Source organism: Diplotaxodon limnothrissa, linkage group LG10, assembly GCF_057381915.1.
Source record: "Diplotaxodon limnothrissa isolate DT_005_m linkage group LG10, D_limnothrissa_male_GT1.1, whole genome shotgun sequence".
Taxonomy (NCBI): domain Eukaryota; kingdom Metazoa; phylum Chordata; class Actinopteri; order Cichliformes; family Cichlidae; genus Diplotaxodon; species Diplotaxodon limnothrissa.
The window spans coordinates 18,573,743-18,599,418 of NC_140605.1; the positions used below are offsets into that span (position 1 = coordinate 18,573,743).

General features: G+C 39.8%; 1 protein-coding gene across 1 annotated transcript; it reads right to left on the reverse strand.

Annotated features, from left to right (window-relative positions):
• Positions 1-657: 657 nt before the first annotated feature.
• Positions 658-25,415, reverse strand: synj1 (synaptojanin 1). The gene is made up of 33 exons (XM_085364535.1): positions 25,359-25,415; positions 24,261-24,421; positions 23,965-24,051; positions 22,878-23,145; positions 22,508-22,733; positions 22,097-22,180; positions 19,341-19,402; positions 16,837-16,933; positions 15,949-16,124; positions 15,433-15,514; positions 15,198-15,350; positions 13,880-14,045; positions 12,836-13,027; positions 12,088-12,172; positions 11,599-11,739; positions 11,320-11,512; positions 11,079-11,237; positions 10,551-10,707; positions 10,274-10,400; positions 9,894-10,106; positions 9,731-9,809; positions 9,400-9,565; positions 9,100-9,282; positions 8,513-8,641; positions 8,284-8,322; positions 8,028-8,063; positions 7,774-7,812; positions 6,254-6,301; positions 5,542-5,580; positions 4,829-4,887; positions 4,534-4,723; positions 3,741-4,069; positions 658-2,733 (listed from the first exon to the last, which is right to left on the reverse strand). Exons 2-33 carry the CDS (start codon positions 24,382-24,384, stop codon positions 1,735-1,737), a joined length of 5,127 nt encoding a protein of 1,708 aa, XP_085220661.1. The 5' UTR covers positions 24,385-24,421; positions 25,359-25,415; the 3' UTR covers positions 658-1,734.
• Between the last annotated feature and the right edge of the window lie 261 nt (positions 25,416-25,676).

The window sequence follows — 25,676 nt, forward strand, 5'->3', positions numbered from 1 at the left end:
AATGTGTTCTGCTGACGCATCTGGTTCTGAGCAGAGTGTGTAGTTCAGTCTAATGAAGTCAGTCAAGATGGTACTCAGAGTACTCAATTGTACAGAGGCATTCTTATTTAGATGGAGAGTGGCATGAGACCCCCCCCCCCCACGAAACAGTCCTGTCTTGTATTGTCAACATTGCTGCGTAACAGCCTGGGTGTAGCCTCTGGCAGGCTGAGGGAATACATACACAGCTGCAGCCAGGAAAAAGTGAATACAGTAGCTGTTAGTGCAGAGCCTGTAAGGAAATACACCGCTTATACTCAAAAGGGAAAAGCTCCGGTATTCCACTCTTAAGTCTGTACACGCACTCACATCCAAATACAAACACTGTCAAACACGATAAGAGACGATTATGCACTTCAAACACATCACTTCTCACCACAGTAACATTACGATTATTCAGAATAAGTTCTATTAGAAATAAGAAGCATTTTAAACAAAGACTAAAGTGGGAAAAAAAAGTGCCCTCTTGTTGATGCATGGCATGTGCTTGCTGCCATGAACACAGATCACATCCTCTTTGTACTGTAACACACACACACACCACATTCTTTAATAGTTTAGTGTGATGCTTTGGATGAATCAAGAAGGATCAAAATAACAACAAAAAAAAAAAAAAAGCCCTCTTATGCTCACTCAGTCTTCAGGCTCAACAGCCAGGAGCGCACACGCAGTGCATTTCAGTTACTCTATGCAAACCACTGACACTGGTCAACACACACACACACACACACACACACACACACACACACACACACACACACACCCCCCAATTATTTTCCATACTGGAAACACACATTTATACATAACTTCTATGTATAGGTTTTGATAGAGGGCTACAGAATATGTTCAGCTAAGCGTAAGAAACCTGAATGAACAGAGAGAAAACAAAATGCATTTCTATCCGCTGGATGAGATGATATTAAAGAGCATGGCTCCCTGGGTGAGCAGTCACATTAACTGACCTGTGCTGTCTTTTTCCACACTGTGGCTTTAGCAAGGAGGTGATGACAACCTCCAGTGCAAAATAAAGTACATTCATGATAAAAGCAAGCATACCATGTAATGCTATAATTTTTTATCTCACATACAAAAGAACAGAAATAAAACGTACAATTAACTATATTTGCAAATCAAAGAAAACTGCTGCGGACAGCAGCAAACATCGGGGCAAATGTAAACCTGCAGTGCATAACCTTCTGTGATGATACTGTGAAAAGTAGATTAGCATCAACTCCGGCGAGGAGCTCATTCAAAATGAAGGATATGAACCGTGGTGTGCAATTTTAAAAGTTACACAGATTTAGGTAAAACTTCGCAGGCAAGTGCAGCGTGGTGCACGGCCAAGGAATATTTTGATATTGCACAAGTGAATACACAAATGATTTGTGCGTATAGATATACTTTGATTAACATACTGTAGACACAGGCACATGTTTGCTGCCATGAATAAAAAATAACGGTCAGAATGATTCTTAGTAAAATAAGTGTTAATATCCGGGAACGTAAAGTCAACAACACACTTTTGGGCTCATACTCTTCTCATCGTACTGCTTGAGATACAAAGCCTTTCCTGTAATTCAGAAGGGAATTGGTCTATACTTCTTAAATACTGTCTCTTTTGTACATACACACATATACACATTTATCATAGATCTATACATATCTGGATATGCCCTTTACATATGAACTGTGATTCTATCTTTCCATTGAATCCCTGGGGAATAAGCCGTTGTCAGTGGGTCCCTCTGGGAGCTTTGGGTTACTGGTTGCAGTTCTATTTGGGATGGGAGGAGAGAGGGTCGGGATTGCTGCAGGCATGGAAGATAACCACTCTGGTTCTAAATTAAACACAGAGCTGGAAGGCTGCATCTGAGTTTGGGGCACGAGGGAACTGGAAGGAAAGACTGGGTTTTGTGAAGTTTTGCTTGGAGGTTGAAAATCATCATCGAAAGTGACCCATTGCTTAGCTTGCTTTGCTACTGGGCCAGGTGGCTGGTGTCGAGGCGCAACGGCAGGTGGAAGAGATGAGGGTGCCACCATGGGTAAAGTGGGAGGAGGAGATGGGTTAAGGGCAAGAGGGAGTAAAGAAGCAGGAGCAGGATTAAGACTGGATGATGGTCCAAACAGAGACATGGTCTTTTGGAGTTGGGTGGTGGGTACAGCTGCAGGAGCTCCTGTTTGAGCTGGGGTGGGTATCAGTGGTGGAGTAAGAGACACAGTTCTCTGAAGGTTTGCTGTTGGAGGCGAAAGCTGAAAAGTGAAGTCAGGTGTGAGCGGGCGCCGCTGCTGCTGCTGCACCAGTGGGCCAGTGAAGGGGTTGGTGCTGCTGGGTCGGGCAGGAAGTGGGTCAGCTGAGAAAGGGTTGGGGGAGGCGCGTAGCGTCTCCTGAGAGCGACTGCGAGACGGGACCGGAGGAGGAGGGAGCAGCGTCGAGGCAAATGGTGACGGGGTGGAGAGTGAAGAAGAGGAGGATGAATCAAAGGCTTGCAAATCTGCTAGAGTGGAGGACTGGTGGGAGAAGGATGATGGGAGAGTGGTGGAGGAAAAGACAGTTGGCGTACGCCGGGAGGATCCTCTGGTCAGTGACTGGGTGGTGTGCCAAGAGGATGAGGAGGGCAAGAAATCAGATGTAAGTGTGTCAAAGGGGTCGGGCTTCCATTGTGCTTCTCCTTGAATCCCATTCAGTCCGTTTGTCTAAGAAAGGACAAAACAAAGAAAATGCTTCAACAACAAATGCACTGTGAAGATATGAACCACGCACAATTATGACTGGAGTACTTAACTATCAAATGAACCATATATTTTGAAACAAATGTTGACCCCTTGGTTATTCCTTGTAAACAAACTTGACTTGAATGACATTCATAACACAACATTGCCAAAGCTTTTTTTCCCCCTCCAACTTGTTTCCCCACCCATAAATGGTGTGACACGCACGCACGCACGACTACAAAAAATGGTTAAAATAAAACAAATCAAAGGAAATGTCAAAATAAATTCTGATGTCATTGGATATGAGCTCACTCAACATCTGCAGCACAGTGAACCCATATGAAAGGACAAGTGACAGGAAATGGATAACAGCAAGCATCACATTTTCATCTGTTTTTCTTATTTTCCCATCCTTCTCAAATCTTTTATGGTTTGATATGTTGACGGACAAAAGAAGTAAAAACAAATGACGCTCCGCTTTATGAGCCTAACACACAAACACAAAAAATATGCAAGGCCTTATAGGAGAGCAAAACATTCAGGTTTGGCATTAAAGATAAAATCGATTACAAAATAAGAAAAAGGGAAGTTACTGGGTTTAATGTATGAAAGGTTTTAACATCAGGACTGTGCTATGGAGGATGAGACAAAAAGGTGGTTTAATATCAAGTACCTTTCACCCTGAGGGCTTCTCCAGCTTGTGAAAAAGAGACAAATGTATCAGAAAGAGTAAAGCAGAAAGAAAGACAAAGAACACTCAGCTCATCTGACAGAAAAGGAAGCAGAAAAAGATCTTTTTCTATTTTTGTAGTCTTTAACCCACAGCAGTTTCATAAGTAGGTGTACAACATCTTATTTAATTAACCGGAGTTCAAAATCTGTCAAAGCGAACCCAAACAGCAATCTGGAAAAATAATCTCACTGTACTAATTAAATAAGTGTGTGTTCACTACTTCCAATAATTAAATGAAAAGAAAGTTGGCAACTACCTGTGCAGCTGGGGCAGTCTCAGACTTGGCAGCGTCAGGCGGCAGAGCATGAGAGGAGCGGGAACGTGGTGGGGGTTTAGGAGAGGCTAAACTCGGCTGAGGCCCGGCGGGGGCGGCAGCAGCAGGTGCAGCAGAAGGACCTGCTGCTTTAGGGGCTGGCGCTGGCTGTGGCTGGAGAGGAGCTGGAAGTGTGGGCTGCATTGGAGGTGGAAGCTGAGACTGAGCTGGAGGGGCAGCTGGCTGAGGCTGCATGGGAGGCTGCATGGGTGATGAAACCTGGGGCTTCACTGCAGGTGGAGCTGCAGGAGGTGCTCCTGAGGGTTGAGGACCTGAAGAAGTGAGGCAAGAGTGAGGAAACAGAAAACAGTTAAGGGTTAAAGTTGCTGTGTGACAACAAAAGACTTATTAATCAAATTTCCAGGTTTATTTTTTTCTGTGTATAATTAAATTAACTGGCCATTTGAACCCCTCTAAATGTAGCCTCTGTCTGAGATGGGCTGTTTTAGCTCCCGTCTCTTTTAGCTGTCCTTCCTTTGAGCCTAACATGTCCTGACTGGCTCGCAAAAGGAACCTGCCCCTCTAAGACTTTTGATCCTTACAGAAACAAACAGTGGTAGGTGGATTTCACCAATTCATCTTGTTCTTTAATCAAAATGGCAATTTATTAAACACACCAGAAGCTGTTTTAGTTTGAAGAACGATTTTGGCGACAGTTTTCACATTGGAATATCTCAGCAATGCCCCACTATCGATAATACAATTCATTAACCTCTATGAAAACGTATTTCTTTACCCAGAGGCAGGTCAGCTGGTTTGGTCTGGGCACTGGGCACAGGTCGTGGGGCTCCAGGGTGGGTATCTGAAATAGGGTGAGGGGCCCCGGGATGCACCTCTGGAATGGGCCTTGGTGCTCCAGGGTGAGATGGAGGTGGTGGGCGAGACTGAGGTGTCACACTGATTACCCCAGCTCGAGGAGGGATATTCTGAAGGGTGAAGAAAGAAAAGTGAATAGAAATTAGGAGGTGGGCAAAATTTAAAAAAGAAGAAAAAAAGAAAGAATGATGATAAATCTTAAGTATTAAACTCACTGGTCTGGAAGCACCTCCTGGTCCAGGTGCTCCTGCTGCTGTCTGCCCTCGACCTGAGAGACAAACAAACTGTAAGATAATTTGTTCCAAACAATACTGACCATGCAGGGTGTGCCCTGTAGGTTGAGATTCACAGAACAGGGACTTTTAAGATTAATAAGTTCAAGTTAAAGAAAATTTTAAAGCGGCACTAAATATCATTCGAACAGACTGCAAACTGACCTGAACCTATGACAGACCAAATTCCCTGTGGCTGACTTCATAATTAATGATGACTCAGTCATTCCTGAGCTGCAGGAGGTCTGGGAGAGAGGCAGGCCTTGTTCTGTGAGCCAACTGCTTACCACAGAGAAAGCATACTCCTCATCTTTCACTATTCTCTTCTTGAGCTCCTCTCAGAGCCTGCAAACATTTTCTCACGCCACTTGGATGTCTGTCTCTGTCTAACTAACTCCGTTAACTATACAGTCACCCCTGCCAACCACACGCACCCTTAATGTAACAGAGAGATTTAGCTAACCAGAGTCACCATACAAATGAGTCAGGTCACCAATAGGCTATTAATCCAAACCCTATCCTCCAGCCCAGGACAGGCGTATTTTGTATCAGGGTATTAACACATACCCAAGTAAAACACAACACAAAGATAAGCTCCCTTGTCTTTAATAGTATATGGATGCTCAGTGAAGCTTTGCATGCTATCAGGCACTCACCTGCAGCATCTGGCCGAGGAAGAGCAGGGCTTTTTTGTCCTTTGCAGCACAAAGGAAACCAAACCACATTTTGTTATACACAAACTGGAATAGTACTGATGGGATATACGTGCCCCCAAGGATAGTACGGTATAAAAAGCAGTAGCAAAAGCATATGCTGGCAATAATGCAGCAGTGCAGTGAAGCATGTGATGCTGTGAACACCCACCTGCCACCTCCAACTAATCAAAAGGGATTAGCCAAACTGAATTAAAGACCACCTCAAAGACCAAGAGATTTCCCTTCAACTCACATCATCTCCCCAGGTTTGACGACAACAATCAGACAACTACTCGTTTAGTCCGTAATGACAAAAGACACACTTGTCAGGTATCCTTTTCATCAGTATGTGCAAATGGTTTTTAACAAAGTATGGAACTCATGACCCCTGATTTATTTTCATTGTCCAACTTTTTATACAGTTGTAAAATATATTTCTAGAACCCAATGACCTCTGGTGGATGTCGTGTACTGCCAGTGAATATTAAATGGGAAGGAAGAAATATAACCTAACCTGCAACACATCTCTCTTTCTCAAACACGCACACACAAGATTAAAAAGAAGACTCAGAGTAAAACATCTGTAAATCATCAATGTCATAAAAAAGTCTAATTCACATTGATGACCGGGCGCAAAAATACAGGGATCTAAAAACAACTCCTCTCTGGTTACCTTGACTGGCCCTCCTACCAAGCCGTGGTTTGGGAAACTGGACACAGTCTTAAAGTCAAAGAGGGAAAACGATGTTTTGAAAATAAAGCACAGAAGGACACATGATAACCAATTTATTAAAACCAAAATTACTAAGTTTTGGTGTTGTTGAAACATCATGACAATGTCTACTATGTATATATATGTATATTACATACTACTCAGAAATCGAATAAATACAAGAAAGAGTAACCAATGTCTAAAACACTAAGAATACTGCAGGACTCACAGAGGGAGTACAGAGGGGGAGACACTAATGACTATATAAGAATTTATATCAGGGGTATCAAACATAAGGTCTTGGGGCCATAACTGGCCTGCCAAGACTCTAACCTGTGAAGGACGTCATACATTTTTATCTTTTAACCACGTTTTAAAAAGTTTCACTGCTTTTCTTACTGATGAAGACCGCCACCATGGCCATTCACAACACATCAACATAATAAATTATAATTAGTAATGTTACACATTTACTTTTCAGAATTTACGCCCAAAGATTCATACGGACAGATTTCTTTCACTTACCACACCAGCATTTCATTATAACGTAGCAAAACTGAGACAAAATGTTGAAAATAAAACTTCTTTATGCTGACATAAATCACTGGTTTCACCGGTCTGACCCATATCGGATCTAAATAGGTTGTATGTGGACTGCAATGTAAAATGAGCTTGACATCCCTGATTTGTATCAACTACAAAGAACAAACCAATAAAAAACACACACACACACACACACACACACACACACACACACACACACACACACACACAAAATGGAGAGTACTGGGAGGATGCACATTTAAACTTGACCTAAGTGGTCTTCAGCACATTTCAACTGACAAACTTCATAAACACAGTTAATTTTGTAGCTGCTCCCTGTAAACCAAACAGATCCAAATATCTCATTTCAAGTTTTCATGACACCCCAGCTGAAAAGCTCCAGCTAAATCCACAGTCCATCCAGATGTGTGTGCATTCATTAAGGTTCAGGTATATGTTGCATTAGTGTTTCAGCAAAAAAAAACATACATTTGGGAGAAAAATATTGTGTGTAAATTAAACTTAACTATAAGCCAATTTAAAAAAAAATGCATTTAAGTCTGAGCAGCTCTCAGTTAGCAAAATTTAAAAAAATTCAGACTATATAATGTTAAGTTATATATCTGGTGTTATTTGCTCAAGAGCATCTCTATGACAGCTGAGCATGTATGGCCAGTAATTATTAATAAGCTTTTTGTAATATGTTATTCCTACAAAGCTTGTTTGTAATTAAACTCTAGAAGCAAAATGATGACAATATTCAATATTTACATTAATCTGAAATCTCATAGCATATTCTTGTTTTACAGCACACACACAGACTAAATGTTCCCAAATCAGCACCGATTCATTGCTCCTGTCTGCGTGCAATTCAAATGAAAAACAGCATCTGCTACATCCAGTGCTTACACACATCAACTGCACAGCAATCACTTTACCTCCAGAGTGCCTTCTAATTGGCTCAGGGCTCACGCCTCCTTTAGAAATAAGGCAAAGCATGCGGGAAAGTGAAAATGTTAGCATCTGCCTACATGCCATACAATACCGGGGAAAAAAATTAAACTACAAATCCAAATTCAAATTAAAGATTTATTTAACAAATTTTCTCCGCATAGCTCTAATGGAAAACAGCACTTGCTAAAAGCAAACGCTTACGTAATGTAAGCATTTAACTACATAGCAATCACTTTACCTCCAGAGCTCCTTCTATCTGGCAGAGGGCTCATGCCTCCTTCAGATATCAGGCAAAGCATGGAAAAAAGGTGAAAATGTTATTATCTGCCTATATGTCACAAAACCAGGCAGAATAATTTAAAAAAATATATCCAAACTTCTAATTAATGTTAATTTTTAGCTGCTTATCGATGTATAGCTGGCATATAAAACAGTGCCTACTGCATGGAATGCTTAAGCAACCTAAGCATTTAACTGCACAGCAATCACTTTACCTCCAGAGTGCCTTCTAACTGGCAGAGGGCTCATGCCTCCTTCAGAAATAAGGCAAAGCGTGGGAGAGAGTGAAAATGTTAAACTCCACAATGCAATACCAGCCAGAAAAATCAAATCTACAAACTTCCACTTAAAAGTGACATCTATTTTCTCTAAGGTTGCCTGCTTATCTGTTCTTAAAAATCAGGCTTCAATGAAATGTATGCATGACTCCAGAATTTACTCTACCTGAAGGTGGTGGTGGGCGTTGTGGAGGTGCTGGTCTGGCAGGGGGGGCGTTGGGGCGAGGAGGAGGTGGACGTTTGGGCTCCAGGCCTTGAGCTGTGGGGGCACCAGGCTGGAAGTCAACAGGAGGCCCTGTGAGGAAAAGATATATATGTAAGAGGTAAATTTATTTATTTAAAAAAAGTAAGTAGATTAAGTGACATTTTTCCACATTTCCAAATGGGTCGAGAAAATGTATTCCTGCCCAGTTTAGAGACATTGTGAAAACATGCACATTTTCCCCAACGGTTTTTATACAATTTCTTGATCTAACAAAGCATCTGTTTAGTTTGGACTTAAGAAAAGATTATGTTAAAAATGTCACTTAAACATCTCTCAAAAAGAAAACAAGTAGTTTACTGTAATATACACATCATCTGCCAACACTAAACATAAATTACATCATCACGTATAACATTCCCTGATATTCCTTCCTCAGTTACAATGGACTTCAATCTACTCCCACACATTACAAACAACAAAATTACAGTTTACATTCCAGCAGACACAGACCGCCATGAAAGCACTTCTTTACTAAGTGCCGTATTTACCTTGCGATGGTCGGGAGGGCTGTGCTCCACGGCTAGGTCTGCTGGGTGCAGCAGGTTCTCCATGGGTGGGGGAGGGACAGGGGCTACTTCTGGGAGAAGGGAGAGGGGAAGATCCAGGGCCAGTCCCTGCTCCAGGCTGCAGGTGCTGAGGAAGGATCTCCTCAACCTCCTCGTCCACATCACCTGGTACGGGACACAAGAGGGCATGAATTAATAACTGGAAACAGTGCCCTACAGCCATCATTTATAGTGCACATTTTTCAGGGTAAGGACTGGGATTGCTTGGCAGCCATTCTTCACCTTCCATGTCGTAATCATCATCACCCACGTCTGTATCTTCAGCAAGCAGGGTGGAGCTGGCAGATGTGGGAATGCTTCCACAGATCCTCTCCACACTCATCTCTTCCTCCAGACTCTTGATCCAGCCTGGACTCTTCAGACGGATATCGATCACCTTGCCAAGGACCTTAAATGTAAACCAGGTGATACAGGCAAGGCAGAATAAAGAGAGTAGTTACCACATACGCCACCGACAAAAAAGGGTTGATGGACATTTATATGAGAGTTTAATAGTGATTTTAAATGTTTTGTCTTTTAGCTTTGGAATAATTTTATACTCGTGAAGACTTACAGTGGAAGCACTGAGAGACAGAGCAGCTAGAGCAGAGTACCCTTCCAAGAAAGTCACCCACATCTTCTCCTCAACGAACCTGTCCAAACAAGGCCACTGTCAATACACACTAACCATCTGAAGGTGATATGCCTGCCTCTTTGTATTAAGATATCAGGCTCACCTAATGAGGATAACTTCTCCAAAATTAGCAAACTTTTCCAGCAGCTCGTCTATGAGTGCATCATCAAAGTAGTCGTCAGGCCCGGAGGAGCAGAGTGACACCAGAATGGTCCCATCTGGAGGCCCCTGCCGGGCAATGACATCCTTGTAGACCTGATGCCGAGCCTCTGGGTCCACTTCTAGGATGTCCACATCTATCACTGCCACCACAGGCCTACAGATAGATACAAGGGAACGCAGGTCACTCCAATGATAGCGGCACTTGATTTACAAAAAAATGCCACATTTTAACCACCTCTGTTTCTAATCTATGTGATGAGATAGTTTAACTTTACAAAGTTTAATCTAAACCTTCACACTTCTATGCATGCTGTGAGTTACCTGTGGTCTGAGGTCTTCAGCTCAGCCCTTCCATAGTACTTTAAAGTGCCAGGGCTCCAGGTTTGTTCTACATCATCATCACTATCTCTAGATGAAGAAGCTGCTGCTACTATATTCATCTCCTGGGCTGTAAAAAATACACAAACACAAATATATATCAATGCAAGCATATCCTGAGCTCCTATTTCTATTTTTCCTGTGTTGCTTTAGAGATCTGTAATAAAAGGGAAAAATAATATGGTTTAGATAGGTTATACACACTGACTTTGCATCTAACCTGTTTTGTCAAAGTTCCACTTTCTCCTCTTCCAAAGTATACGGTCAGTCCAGGCGGGCGTGCGGCACTTCTCACTGGTGTCATAGTCTTCTGAGAAGAGGTCATACTTATAGGTGGGGGCAAAATCTAATTTTCCCTCAATAAAACCTCGAAAGACCTGTGGAAGACATTTTTAGATTAATATCTTCATCACAGGATCTTTTTTGTAATCCAAAGTACATTTACATGAAGTAAGAGACCATACTATACAGTCATTTCATATAATTAACATTACAACACAGAACACTCAATTTTTTATTTTTATTTTTACAAACCAAAAGTTTGATATCATAAAAATCACAACATAAATTATTTATGTAAATCTGACATATTGCAATATATATTGAAACAGTGAAAAATACTGCTCTGCTGGTATCATCACATTGTTAGCAGATGTCCAGGCTCAGTCCCACAAATTAGCAGACACTCAAACATGGATGCGTAAAGTATAACATCTGCATAATTATGCATGTGTGCTGTAGGCTTTACCAAACCGGCATTCTTCTGGTCCAACAACTGGTCCCCTGCTGTCAAGGCATCCCAGTTCTGCAGCTTGATGAGATCTTTTACTTCCTCATTAGGCAGACTTATACGATAGTTAAAGTCTCCACACCAGAACACATAATCATGTGAATACAGCAGACGGCCCTGGAGGGTAAGATTTCTGTTATTAAGCATTTAACTTAGACAACAGGGTGTTTTCTTGACTTAATAATGTTATGGTTATTACCATGGGGAAACTGAGTCTGCGTGTGATCTCATTGTAGTCGTCATTCCTCTCTTTGACCTGTGATTGGCCGGCAGCAAAGTGGGAGCAGACGAAGCAGATGCTGGTGGTATGGAACAACAGGCGGATTGCCACACCTCCTTTATTACCTGTGGCGCCACCCATTCCAGTTTTTACAGTATCAACAGCTACATCCCTGGAACACAACGAATATCAGATTACATCTACTACCATACACCCCTAATTATATAACTACTAATGTGGTTTCTGTGCAGCTTATACCTGATAAATGGTGCATGCTGTGGGCGGATGAAAACAAAAAGACACACTCCCACCAGCTGCTCTGAGGCAAGCAGCACATACTTGTGGTCCCGTGAGATATTTTTTTGGAGCTCAGCAGCCCACAGCTTCTGGTTGGTAGTACTGAGACAGGAACAAAATGAGGCATTACAGTGCAGATGATAAAGTTAACCAAATTATCATGTTAACTGTCTAACTGTTAGAAAACCCTCAAAGCAGTTCATGTCATAGTTCTGGCATTGTCTAATGACCTGAGCAAGTTTTAGCAAACTCAAAACTGTAAATCCGCAGCCATTGCTGGAAACAACTTTTTTTTCTACTTTATTTTTCACTTTTAAAGCAATCAGTGTATCGTTGAAGCTTATATTTCTTATCTTCAGTTTTTTAAAGGAAAAAAAAGAAGCTCTAGTGTTGTTGTAATAACTACGAGACAAAGTTCTTTAATCTTAGATCACGATCTTGCACACATACCTGGCACTGACAATGTTTCCCGCATTCAGTTCAACCATTTCCTCGAAACCGATGGCAAAGATATCTATGGGGTTTGTTCTGCTGTCTGTAAAAAGGACAAAAATCTAATTAATGATCCATAAGTGTAAACATTCTAATACCTTGATATATTCCATCATAAGAATATGGAGGTAGTTTCTAGATTTCAATAAATGTCTTTTAACTACACGTGCATTATTTCAATTTTAACTAATAAAAATTATGTTGGCATAGTATTGCATAATTACTGTAGGAACAGCAAAAGTGATTAACTATACTGTACCTACAGGGTTCGGATAAAGGACAGCAAGCAAGTATATAACTGTACAAGTTAGTCAGAAAATATCAGCATCTTAACATTTATACCATTAAGTACCAGAAAAGGAGCATGAAAATGTATTCATAACAATCCACCTTTTCTAGAAGCATTAATTACAATTTATTGTACTTTCTAAACGTTAAATGATCAGATTTAGATGTGACATCAAACTTATTTTGCCATTCCAATTGGTATCTCAGTTTCGTGAACTTATATAAGCAGTAACTTTTCATATTTAGTATAGACATGAGAATTCTTCCCATCTAAGGGAAAAAATGTGCAAACTGTCAGAAAACAAAAAAAAAAACAAAAAAAACCCCACCCAAATATTTCTCTTACCCAATAAATCAAAAGATATATAAATATATATCTGTAGATTATATATACAAAAAGTCCAAAACACTGACATACCCTGGAACTCAGGATGTCCTGCATTCTTTGGAGCATCCAGCAGCCAGTCGTTGAGTGTCTGGTTGCGGAAAGCAATGCTTCGAAACTGTTTACCCCCATTGACATTCCAGGTACCGATGCAAACACGAATCTGCTTGGGCCTTGTGTATTTATGGTAGTTCTGACACATTCCCAACAATACTCTTGGAGATGCTGCAGAAGGGAAAGGATTTGAATTAAAATGTAATTCTACAGTTAGTTTAGTAAGTTTATGTATATATGGACGGCTGCACTCAGGGTAACAAAACTAGAATGGGAAACGCTAACCAAAAGCAACAAAACCAATGGAAAGGTGGTATTCATATACTATGAATGAAAACCACAACAATGTTATAAAACATGGGGCATGGGAGAAAAGGATGCAAATCAGAGCTTGTGCTGAAATACAACAAAAGGTTCACATAATCAACCTTGGTAATGGTTCACTGCTGTCTGTAAAATTCCACTTAAAGGCGTGTTACATTTCAATGCAAAATTAAAAACATCTTTTTTTAAAATTACAGTTTAAGAAGCCTGATGATATGCAACAGATAGTCAATTAAACCACTACCAACACTGGTTTTCAAACAAATGAAAAATAAAAAGTAAAACAAATTATAGGACGAGGTTATGACAGGGTAGAAAAAGATCCATCCACTGGTAGCAGTCTGCCAGTTACTATACCTGATTGTAAGACAGGTTCAGTGACTACAATTGTGTGCGAAAGCAGAGAGGGAGAGAAGGGAAAGAAGTGTGGGTTAACCAGCGCTGTAACAGTTAATACCGGCAAAGCAGTCAGTCAGGCCGGAAGAACGTTAATATTAAGCTTCCCACTTTAGTGACACAGTAGCTTTTGGCTAACAGGGCTATAACATACAGGAGCATACAGAAAACATATCTAAGCAAATAATTTTCTCTTGATGGCAGATAAATAAAATTATATTATGAACATTAAAATGTAACTATTCACCCCAAATTTTAGGCAAGATACATCCACTAATCCAATGAACCCCCCCCAGCATTTACCATAAAGACTGGAAGTGGTGAGCAAAGCCCGAGCTTTGTCTGCCAAATCACTGTTGAGTGTGGAGCCTAGCCTCAGGATGTCTATAGCCTCCTGCTTTGAACTGTCAAAGAAGTTGTTCTGGATGGTCCGAGTCACAGAACGAGCTCCATCTTTCAGCTTCCCCGCCTACAATAACGACAGGTATTCACACACAGTGCAAAAAACAATTACATAAAGCCACCTTAATTTTTAACAATGCTCTCATTTGGTGTGAAGAGCCTGTACTTTCCGTTCCAGCAACGGAGAGAACAAAAGAGGACCACTTCAGAGAGATCAAATGAATACAGATTGTGACAGAAGAACTTTAAAATGTCACTGACTGATGCGCAAGACCGTTTGATTTACAGACACTGATAATCTAGACTGATTCCTTCAGGTTCCAAGAAGATATCAGACAGTGCCCGATGATCATTCATTTTTTTCTTTTCATATTTATGTAAATCAGTGATGAGATCTCCATGGAGTGTCCACAGCAGGTTTTTCTAGGACAGGGAACCCTCAATGGCAATACAACAAAGAAATAAACAGAGGTCTGAACTAACCCTCAATCATCATCACCATCCTCATTTGACCCAGACATGGAAATCAATAATTCACCACGACGGCTCAAAACAAAACATCAACTATCTTGTTAACTTACCACACAGGTAGAGAGGTCCAGAGGACAGCCGAAAGAGACAGCACACAAGAGTTAAGAAACAGAAGCACACAGTTCTACACACAGAAGATCAGCTGTCCATGCAGAACTGTCACTGCAGGTACTACATGCCCATTATTTATATTACTTACTAAGTCCATACTTGTATTATAAACTGTAATTTATGCTTTAATATCCAAGTTAAAACTAACATTTTAAAATTGGATCGTTCCTATTTTTAATTACAGCTTTTTATGCTTCCCCCTCTGTTTATATACTAGAATAAACCCATCTTTGGTTCGGTGCATGTCTATCCAGTAACATGACTGCAGTTCAGACATATCAAATGTAGATTTTTAATATTTAAAAAGGTCACACGCTTTAAATATTAAAAGTTGTGACCTATGTAGTAGTAGTAGTAGTAATAAAAATAATAATAATCATCATCATCATCATCATCATCATCATCATCATATATCCAGAAGCAACAATTAAAGATTGCTGGAATATGCTGTGCTTTATCAGGTAGGCCATAATCTGGCTGCTGGCAGGGAAATTGAAAAATTATTTGAAGTGCTTCAATTGTGAATTACTGCTAACCTGCGTATCGTGTGCATTTTTACTGCAGTAAAAGTCTGTACCTTGGCCTTGCCATCCAGGGCCCCGGTGCCTGCATAGATCTTACTGACGGAGTCACCATTAGCGGACCACATGGTCCTAAAAACCTCTTGAAACCTGGCCACCAGCTGTGGTTTCTCTGTCAAACCCATTTGTTCCAACTGCTTAGGCAGCATCTGAGGAAAGGAGGGTGACAGGGGTCAAACTAAAATCCTCTTTAAAGACTACAGGAGCAGACAAGCTCAGCAGTACTCTTACCTCGAGAGCAAAAAAAGCTTGGACACTGTTGGTTCTATCCAAACAATCCAGGCAGTTGGTCCTCATAGTCCCTCCCTGAGTCCTAAAACCACACAATAAAGAGTTATTGCAGCTTTTTTTTCTCCCATCATGTACACTTAAAACTTTCACTGGTGACAATGGCATAATAAAACACCTGTCTACACAGGGTATCATTAAAGGCATTTAACTTATTAGTTTACATAGTGCTAAAATTGCTGCATGACTTGTGAACATATCATGAACAGAAGCTTCAACTCAAATAATAATCAGATGCAACTAAAAAAAACAAAAAAAAAATTAAAAGGTACAACGGAATGTTTTGGGTTTGATTTTTTGCATAAATAAAAGTGATTCTGTGTTTTAACAGTAACAAGAATTTTTTTTTTTTTAAATCCATCCTCTTCCACTTATCCACTTCAATGTTATACAGTAGATTACAGATCGCTCATGGGGTAAGAGGTCAGGTACGCAGGCATGCAAGCACCAATTTCTCACCTTAATATCCCAGTTTCTCCAGAATAGTAGAAGAAACCACACTCTTCTATGAATTTGTTGAGCTGGGGCTTGAGGACACTGTGAAGTTTGTCTGCCTTTCCACCTTTCACATTCTGATGGTAGTCAAAGTTCACCATTTTCACTGCTGAAGCATGTTCTGATGCTTTCAGGTGACTCTAAAATGGTGAGACAGGTAGACTTCCTCAAAATCAAATCTATTGCAAAACTATTTTGCATGTAAGGTGTGTTGCCTTAACTGAAGGGCAAATTAATTTGCATTGCAAATCATTGACCTGAATTCTTGAAGCATGTCATAGTAATGTGTGAACATCCCGGTCGCATAGTCAGAAACCATTTTATATATTTTAAACACAAACTCAGCTCACTGATGACATCAACAGCATTTATGGCAATTAACCCTAACATATGACACCTTAAGTCCCAACATTTCTAGCTGCTGCAAAACATGTAACATCTTTTGCATTTGCAGCTATATGGGGCTTTATACTTCATTAGGTAAACTTCCTGTGTGGTTTGAGGGCAACTACAAGACCACAGAAAAAGACAGGGTTCGAGATCTTATGATAAAGGGTAAAAATAGAGGATGCTATGGTGTGCAAATATGTAAAATAGAAACAAATGAATAATGCTCTTTACTGACTCATTCACCAGAAAATACAGTAAGAAACTGAGGTAGTCTTTCTTGAGCAGCAGTACCCACCCACTTGAAATATTTTTCCCTGCCTTTATGGCGTGGGCTTACGTGGACACAACAGAGAGAATCTGTTTGAACACACATAGCTTACTGCTAGTGTATTTTGGAATGTCATCCTCAGATAAATATCTCACAGCACATCACTGTTAACAGACAATGTATTGACCTCTCACCTGAAACGCTTTGCTGAGCATGTGTTCCCCTTCTTTACTTCCAAGCAGGTTGATTATCACCTGCTTACCATACAACCGCCTCAGTGCAGTAAAGTGTCTGCAAAACACACAATCTGATATAGTAAGCACTTTATAAAAATGACATTAAGCACATTTATCTTATCCTTTACAAATTTCACTTAAAATAAAATAAAAAATTCATACTTTGTAACAATAATTAGGACAGACAAATACAAATGACTCATCTATGATTAAACACCAACAGCCTAGTTTGCATCAAAAGTCCTGTCACTGTAGCAACCTTAACACACAACTCTGTGGCGTACTGTTGTGTTAAACGATGCAAACGCGAGCGCTTCACCCACATTTGCAACTTAAATGGGACCTGTAATAAAAACTTATTTAGAAGCAGCGTATGAATAAATAGTCTGACAACATTAAACTCGTGCAGCCCTCAGTTCTTAACAACAACACTGATAATACAACAGCAGCAGCAATGATGAGCCTCTTTGCACACTGTGAAGTGCAAAGTGGCAGAGTCGTTACTGAGATTGTGAAAGAAAACGTGTTCCTAGTGTCCAAAACGGCAGCACTGTTCCTGTAAACACTAGAAAAGCCTTTATTGAGAAAAAGCTCGTGGTAGTCCTTCATCAAAGCACCTGATCAACAAACTAACGTGAAGAAAAGCAAACTTTTTAGCTGCTCAATCCACCACAATCTGTTTTACACAGCGAAAAATTGAGGCTGTGACTGAAAACTGATGTGAGTAACTTGTTATAGCTTTGCAGATATTGACAGATCTGAATCCTACTGAACATCTATAGGAGACAAAGACAGTGCTCTTTATCACCACTAAACACCAAAAGAGGGATTCTTTTATAAGAATGGTGTTCAATCCCTCCAGTGATATTTGAGAGTTATGGAGAACTGCTGAGGTGCTGTTCTGGCAGCATCTGGTGGCCTAATACTTTCTAAGACACTTAATATTGTCTGTAGGCCTCTTATCTTAATGTTCCTCACAGCTTAAGATTTATATATCCACATGTGGCTCAAATGTTCTCAAGCTGTTCAAGCAAATGTTCAAAGCTGTTCTGAGCTGCACTCTCTTGTTCCATTGTCACTTGTAAGGCCTGTTCCTACCTTTTAATCTACCTTGCCCCTCTTATGAGATTTCCTCTACAAATGAATGCGGGTAGAATCCAGAAAAAGGACATTTCTATCCATGTCAACCAAAAGCCTGCACAGGACCTTAAAGCCTGCCTGGAATTCTCTTCTGGTTATTTCTTACAAGGGGGTTATAATCTTACTATAGCTTGTCTGTTAACACCACTGTTAAGATATGTGCTGAATTAAAAGTGATATGTAAAAGCTTTGACTGCAGTCATATTACCGGTAATGGAATAGAATACATGTGTAAAAGCAAAGCTTTTACAATGACATTCTTGGCTGCAAACAAAAACTACCGGTAACCAGATATCACAAAGGATGACTCATCATCCCTTAGCTGAATAGATATTAGAAAGATTAGCAGCCCTGACAACTACTTAGAGGGAAAAAACAAATAATGTGTTACACAGTACTAATGATTTAAAGTCTAATATACATTCATATTCATAACTCCATTAAAATGCTCCACAAAAAATGAGTAGAATCCAAAAGATCTGGAAATCAAAGAAGTGCTGACAGAACTCTGTAAGACATATCTGCTGGAATGCACAGTGAATGACATGGCTACTTTGAGACTGGTTGGGTAGCTGCTGTGGGCTGATAAGAATGGAGTTCATACTAGCAAGGTGTAACCCACAGATTCGGGTCATCATTTTTGTTCTTGATGACCTGAGTGTATGCTTCAGCAACAATGCATTGAGCTTAAAGCAAAGGAACTTGCAGCTCTGTTCTGTTGTTAACCCTACAGCTGTAACAAGCCAGTTCACAGCGTAATTCTAGAAAAAAGAAAAAAAAGTTTCATTTTATAAAGACTAAAGTCAAATTGTTCTTACTGGGAAAAATCTTAACTTATTTAATGATTATTAAAACATTTGCGTATGTAAAGAAACATTTATTTTTAGCAGACGGACATTAAGACATTGAGAGCAGTTTAATTTTTCACTTTTTTGATATTTAAATTTAACCAAAAAATGTTTGTATTTAATGAGGCACAAATAAAGATAGCTGTCAAGAACAGGCACACACACACTCATTAATTGAAATAATGACTTCCAAATTGAATGAACTACCTGTGATTAATGTAAACCACAGGTTATCAAGGCTGATGGCTAAATAAGGGCTACTAATAAACCAACCTCTGAGGACACACTGCAATTAATGTCTTCTTCACAGACCTTAATAGTTTTTCCTCTACTGTGACGAGTACATGAGATATACAGGAATAATATAGCATTTCCTCTGTGGTTCAGAGGAGTGGCTATCTGTGGTAGGCCAGATAAAGCTGCAGGAAACTGCTACACACAAAAAGAGCTGTGCACACAAAACAATTTAATTACCTTTCAAATGCCGGCGCATTTGCCTCAAATCCCCTTGAGAGTTTGACACGATGAGAACCAACCTGGAGAGACACAAGTCACAGTGTCCTTCTTTGGTGAAAGATACCAAAAAAGTCTGTTTTCTAAACACACACACATTGCAGATGACCAGAAAACCCTATGATGACAAATGGATTTCGGAAAGAAAGTGTAGACATCTGAAATGAGGAAACGAGCTCTTAATAGGGCCCAAAAAGAGAATTGCTTAGGAAAAGAGCAACATAGGTGCAAAACGGGGAGATTTGTTCCAACAAAGACACTGAGCAGCAGATAAATGATACATTGTAATTGATCAGCATTTTCCCACATTTAGCCTCTTTTTCTCATATTAATTCTCATTTTGAAAGTATGCTGATACTGAGCAAATCATCAGTCTCATAGGCAAACATGACCACACGAGTAGACCTGGATAGGCTTTGCAAGACATTGGCATTGTGACTGTACTACGCAAGTCTCTTGACTCTGCAGAGCATGTCTCTACTTGTTCCTTTGTTATCCCTACCAATTTCTGCCTCACTCTGAGTTTACATCTTCTCTTCTCATTTGTGCATGGTGGCTCAGTGGTTAGCATAGCAAGTAGTCCTGGGTTTAAACCCAGGAAGGGCCCTTGCTGTGTTGAGTTAACATGTTTTCTCTGCTTATGTTGGTTTTCTGTGGTTTCTCCCACCATCAAATAACATGGCATCTTAAGGCTGGCTATCTGGGCCCAGGACACTCTTGCAAAAGAGACTCTTAGTCAGCAGAGTTTTACTTCCTGTATAAACAAAAGTTGATTCTCTCTGTGTTCAAATATTTCTCTTACTGTCTGTGACAGCTTGTTAAAACAAGAAAAAATACAGCAACGCTCCCTCATATTTCAGCTAGTGACTCAGGATGCTTTCTGTGTCTAAAAAAACTGTAGTTTCTCTGGAGATAGTACTCGGTAATAGACCTCAGTATTGACTTTCATTGTGTTGTGGAAGGTTTTTACTTCCCTAAGAATCTTATATTTCCCTTTATTCTGCAGTGTGTGTTGAGCTTAGAATTAATCTGCTTTGTTTGCTTCTATGCACCAATGTGGCCGAGCCTGGGCATGTGTGGAAGGGCTAACATTTTTGCTCCATGCTGTTGTCATTTGTCACTCCTCTCTTTCTCTACTGTTGAGCAGGTCTATGCTTTGCATATTTTATAACTTCCTGAGATGGCATCTGAAACTATTCAGGTTACAGCTGTACAACTCAGACCTGCAGAATAACTGCAGTCAAATCAGTTTTCTTACTTGCTCTGAATTCAAAAGCATCTACTGTTCTATGCAACGTTAACTAAATAAGCTTTGTCACCAACTACAGGAAGAGTTTTTTCACATTTCGTCTACTAATCTATAAAGCAGTAACTTATTAAATAAACATTTTCAAAATTATTTAGAATTAACTAAGAGGGATCAACCAATCATTTGAATGATTTACAGCCTTAATACTACACTACAAATATGATTTGTAGACTAATTAATATCTATGTCTAATGTGCACTAACTGAGAAAAAAAATAAATTAGTAAATTTTACCATTGATAAACCAAATGTACAAAACCTGCTCAGGAGATATTAGAGAGTATGAGGAGGAGAGCTTAAAAGCCACAACTGGTGGGGATGAAGATCTAAGGCAGTGCTTTAAAGCAGGAGGACTACAGTTTTGTCTGAAAACAACCCCAAGCCCAATACCCAGTGTTTTGACCAAACCAATGACTTTGTGGACTGAATAGGTGATTAATTTGGTCTTAGCTTTTTTTAAGAGCTCCTGCAAAATTGAAAAGCTCTGTCCATATTATCAAATTAAATACTCATCCAGTTGCCTGGTGAATATCAGCGGACACAATGAAGGGAAGTGCTTCGGGAATGTTTTCAGATCAGGTTCTCTCACCTGACCAAAGATGTCTGGGAGCTGAGGAAAACAGAAGAATGCCCTTTACCAAACACTATCACTGTCATTAACCTCCCCCACATCTGATCTAATATTCCAGACTGTGCAATGTCAGGATAAAGGGAAGAAAATCCCACTTGTGTTCTTTGTGATGCAAATTAAATATGTGATTCCACTTCCTGATCAAAATATCAAAAATATTTTTACTCTGTACAGATACTGAGTATAGGAAGAAAATTCCATCAAGGGATTCCCTGATTTCCACAGATATCCTTTGTCATTGCACAGGGGAACACCTATCTGCAGTCTGAAAGCACCAGCACCAGCAAAGCCAAAAAAACACAACACAAACAAAAAGGTTATACCAGGTGGAGGTTCTCAGCCAGTCTATTAGGGTGCCGATTCTCATTCAGTTGCAACAAAACACCCTTAATGGACTTTTTCTGAACACAGCAACAAAATGTGTTAAAAAGTGTGTGATAAATATATGCACTCCATTCCCTTCACACTGTCTTAGACAGACACATCTGCCATTTTTAAACAGTAAAACTTTTTTTGGCTTGTTCTGCAAATGACCAGTGCCAGTTTCATCAGTTCTTTAATTCACGCACACTGTTCCAGCAAGCCAAACTGAGCCTCATCTATAACTACAGCATCAATGATAATAATGACCAGCTTTTTAAAAAACAAACAAACAAAACAACCCCCCCCCCCCCCCCCCCAAAGATCAGGCCTACTTTCATTTTTTTTTTAAACTGTGTGGCTTAATATAGGAAAACCACAATCAACAGTTGTATGGGATACATTTAGCTTTCATTACCTGGATTCCCGGCTGTTCCCAGAAAAGAGAAATGGACCCACGGATCTGTATGAAGGATGAGACTTTATCATCCAGGAAAATAACCTGTTCAAAACAAGATTACAAATTTGGTTTAGTGTATAATGTAACATTTTATGAAAAGAAATTAAATCCTAAAATAAGTAAGATGGGAAAAAAACTAAACAAAAAATACACATTGTATAAAACATCCATCTGCATAGGTGTATACTCGTGTGTGGTTTGTAGCTGAATTTTCAGGAAGCAAACGTAATGTAAAGCAGAAATCATAAAACAGACTATGTGTCGTTATAGGGCATGAGCACAACCTGTCAACACATGTTTGATCCTCAGCTTTTTACGGTGTCATTTTTATGGCAAGTATAAGGTTCCAAAAACTTTAACAGATTTCACCTGCTCAGTTTCCACAAAGTTGGCCACTTGTCCATCATCATTTGTTCCTCGGACATTGAATCGCGTGCCAGCACGCTCTGAGCTTAAGCGTGAGAAGATGCATGCCTTGGCTTGTTTGTGCCCTGCATAGATGGTCCTGATCTCCACACCCCCACACATCAGCCTCAGCAGCCAGTCGTCACAGTTTACACCGTAATGTTTTAGGTGCAGATGCAGAGATTGATTCCTAGTGATTCACAAAGTCAGATGTAACCGTAAACACAGAGAGCAGTTTTGCAAATCACAAAAGTTCCCCATATCACAAAATGAGAAAAACCATAAATTATAGCATATCTATAATGTTGGAACAGTAATGCTTTTAAGTTCCTACCAAAAGAAGCGGTTATCTGTAGTGTCTTCTATGATTCTGCGATGTGCATTAAGACTCAAGTCCATGCTGACTCCAGTGGAAGACCAGGCAAAGTAGAAATGTCCTGAGTTTAGGACCTTTCGCACCTCAGCAATTCGTTCCTCATCTCCTGGATCATTCTTCAGTGATATAAAGTCTGTCTGCGTGACCCTGAAAACTTCTGAATCCTGCACCTTGCCCACAGAGCTACAGCCTGTCACAACTACAAGACTGTGGAGCATGGAGTCACCTGTGAAAAAAAATGTGAATATGAAAAAAAAAAATTACCATATTTAGTGCACACCCTTCTCTTATTTCCAGTTTTCATATTGGTTTTTTTTTTTTTTTTTATTCTTTGACACTACTAAGATATCTTTCCAAGTTCAAAATAATTCTTTATCTTATACTGGGTATGGGTGAAGCTCCTCAGTTCATTCACTATCTGAAGCAAGCCATTTCAGCTACTCTCCTTTAAAAGGACAAATTCCCTTTAAGCCAACTATCATTTGATGGGCTAGCAAACAGACTGAACAGCAGGTGGGTGGGGCTGCTATGCTCACAGCCAGAGTTGTGTGCCTGATATCACAATATGAAGGATATTCTCTCTTTCTGACATCATGAAGATGCAAGAGTAGAAAACAAATTCCTGGATATCAAATGTTTAGAACTTGATAATCTGACCTCACTGTTTAAAACACAATTTTAATATTAGCATCCACAACTGTAACATTATATATATATATATGACAGAAAAAAAGTATTTTACATCCACTATAAAGAAAAGAAGGAGAAGCAGTGCTGGAGTGTTAAGAAAGGAAATACAGAAACATTACAAAATTAAATTCTGGACAAAAAATGGTTAAAATCGCAAGCCACTCAAATCACAGCTTTAATCGCTTACAGTGCTTTTTTATTGTTGTGATAACAAGAGCCTTGAAGGGCACATGGAGGACATGAGAAAGCAGCTTAGAAGAAAGCAGCAATGGTGAAAATAATCAGAGCAAGTTCACAGTCAATCAGGAATGGACCCATCTAGGAGCAACAAGCAAAACACATTCTCGCGTCTTACCAAGGTTTAGGCGAAGAACACCCAGAATTCCATAGGCATCTACTATCTTGGTATATGTGTTTTTAATAGCATCCTTCTCTGCTGCCGCTAGAAGACAAACAATGGCAACAAAATTTAAGGAAAATATTGCACCACCTTCCTTTGAAAATCATAGCAATATATCACATCCACCACTACACAATAAGGGATACTCATCTTTTAGTTGCATTGCTTTTACAGCTTCCTTATTTGGTGCAATGGCTTAAAAAGAATGTAAATCATATCTTATTATAGTATAATCAAACAAGATGCCTTACACAGAACAGCAACAGCTGCTGATTCAAACATGAGGCATTCCTCCCTGGCCCTAGTTTCCACTATGACACTGTAAGGTGGTGGGTCCAGCTTGTGGTAAATACGATATCCCTTGCTGAAGGCCATAATTGATCCAAGCTGGAAAAAAACCCTATGTTATTACCTGGAAAACAAGAGAAATTAAAAAAAGAATGTCAATAGATCAGAAAAGAAATATTCTCACATAAAACACCTGCAATTTAATGACGGTGAAAGCATCAGAAAGGTGACCTCAAATCTGATCACTTTTTTTAAAAAGATGTCTGGCTCAATATCAAAGTTATTACAGTTTGTATAGCTAACAGACTAAACCAAAGGTAAAGACATAAACGTTTCCATAATTTTGCAACACTCTTATTGTGAATTTAACGATTTCGGGGTTTCTTTTATTTATTTTTTTCAAATTTCTATTTAAACTCATAATTAGGCAATAATTAAATTCCCTAATCCGGAAAGGGGGTAAACTTGCATTGCGAAATCCGAAGCTTAACGTGAGATCAAGTGCAGATGCAGCTCAGGCCCACGCCTATAATTAACTAATATAAAAAATTAGTACTGCAGGTAACTCAAGATTGCGAGTATCAGGAGCACTGCGACTGATAACGGTACTTGACAGTTAGGCCGGGGGGGTTAAATACCATCCATTGGACAGTCACGACTCCGTAATGCAACGGCAGAACAAACGCTAACGTTCACCAGCGAGGTAGCTCAAATGCTAGGTTTTGTGCAATCCTAGACCGACAAGTAAAACGACAGATGACAGTATAAAACGAAAGTAGTAGTAGTAGTAGCTGCCTTTAACCTCTGCAAAGCTAACTGGTAACGCTAGCCAAGTTAGCTGGATGAATCACAGGGATAGCTATGATTCGCTAGCCTACAATATTTTGATGGTGGCACTTATCTGCATGTCCGGGGTGACAAACTGTTACTATTATATACATTTAACAAAGTCGGCCATGTAAAACATTTACACGCAAACATAATTTACATTTCTGCAATTCTTACTACCGACCGGTTTTTAAAGAAATTATGTAGAAGTAACACAATTTATCTGGTCTTACCGTCTCCCCCGCCGGGTTGTAACTCCGCTGTCACAACATAATCCTTCCCGGTGTGTTGGCAAAATGGTACATTCCGACGCAAACGTCCGCCTACCTCACGTTACCGTAATAGCCAAGGAAACGTAAAGCGCATGCCTTAGTACAAGAAAGGCATTGGAGTATGTAAATTAAACGTTTTGCAAGCGTGCAATATTTTAAATTCGTGCTAATATGCAGTTATGAACTACCCGACTTAAAAAAAAGAACCCATGAAATGTTTTGAGCAATTCCACCTATGATTGACAGCTGCTTTAATCCAATGAGTCCAACAGAGAACAC

Coding starts and splice junctions, on each gene's coding strand:
- synj1 (XM_085364535.1), bottom strand. CDS start 24,384: ATGGCCTTCAGCAAGGGATATCGTATTTACCACAAGCTGGACCCACCA. Junction 6,302..7,773: donor AATTAGAAGGCACTCTGGAG/GTAAAGTGATTG, acceptor TTTGACTTTAAG/ACTGTGTCCAGTTTCCCAAA. Junction 5,581..6,253: donor TGGTAGGAGGGCCAGTCAAG/GTAACCAGAGAG, acceptor TGTGCTGCAAAG/GACAAAAAAGCCCTGCTCTT.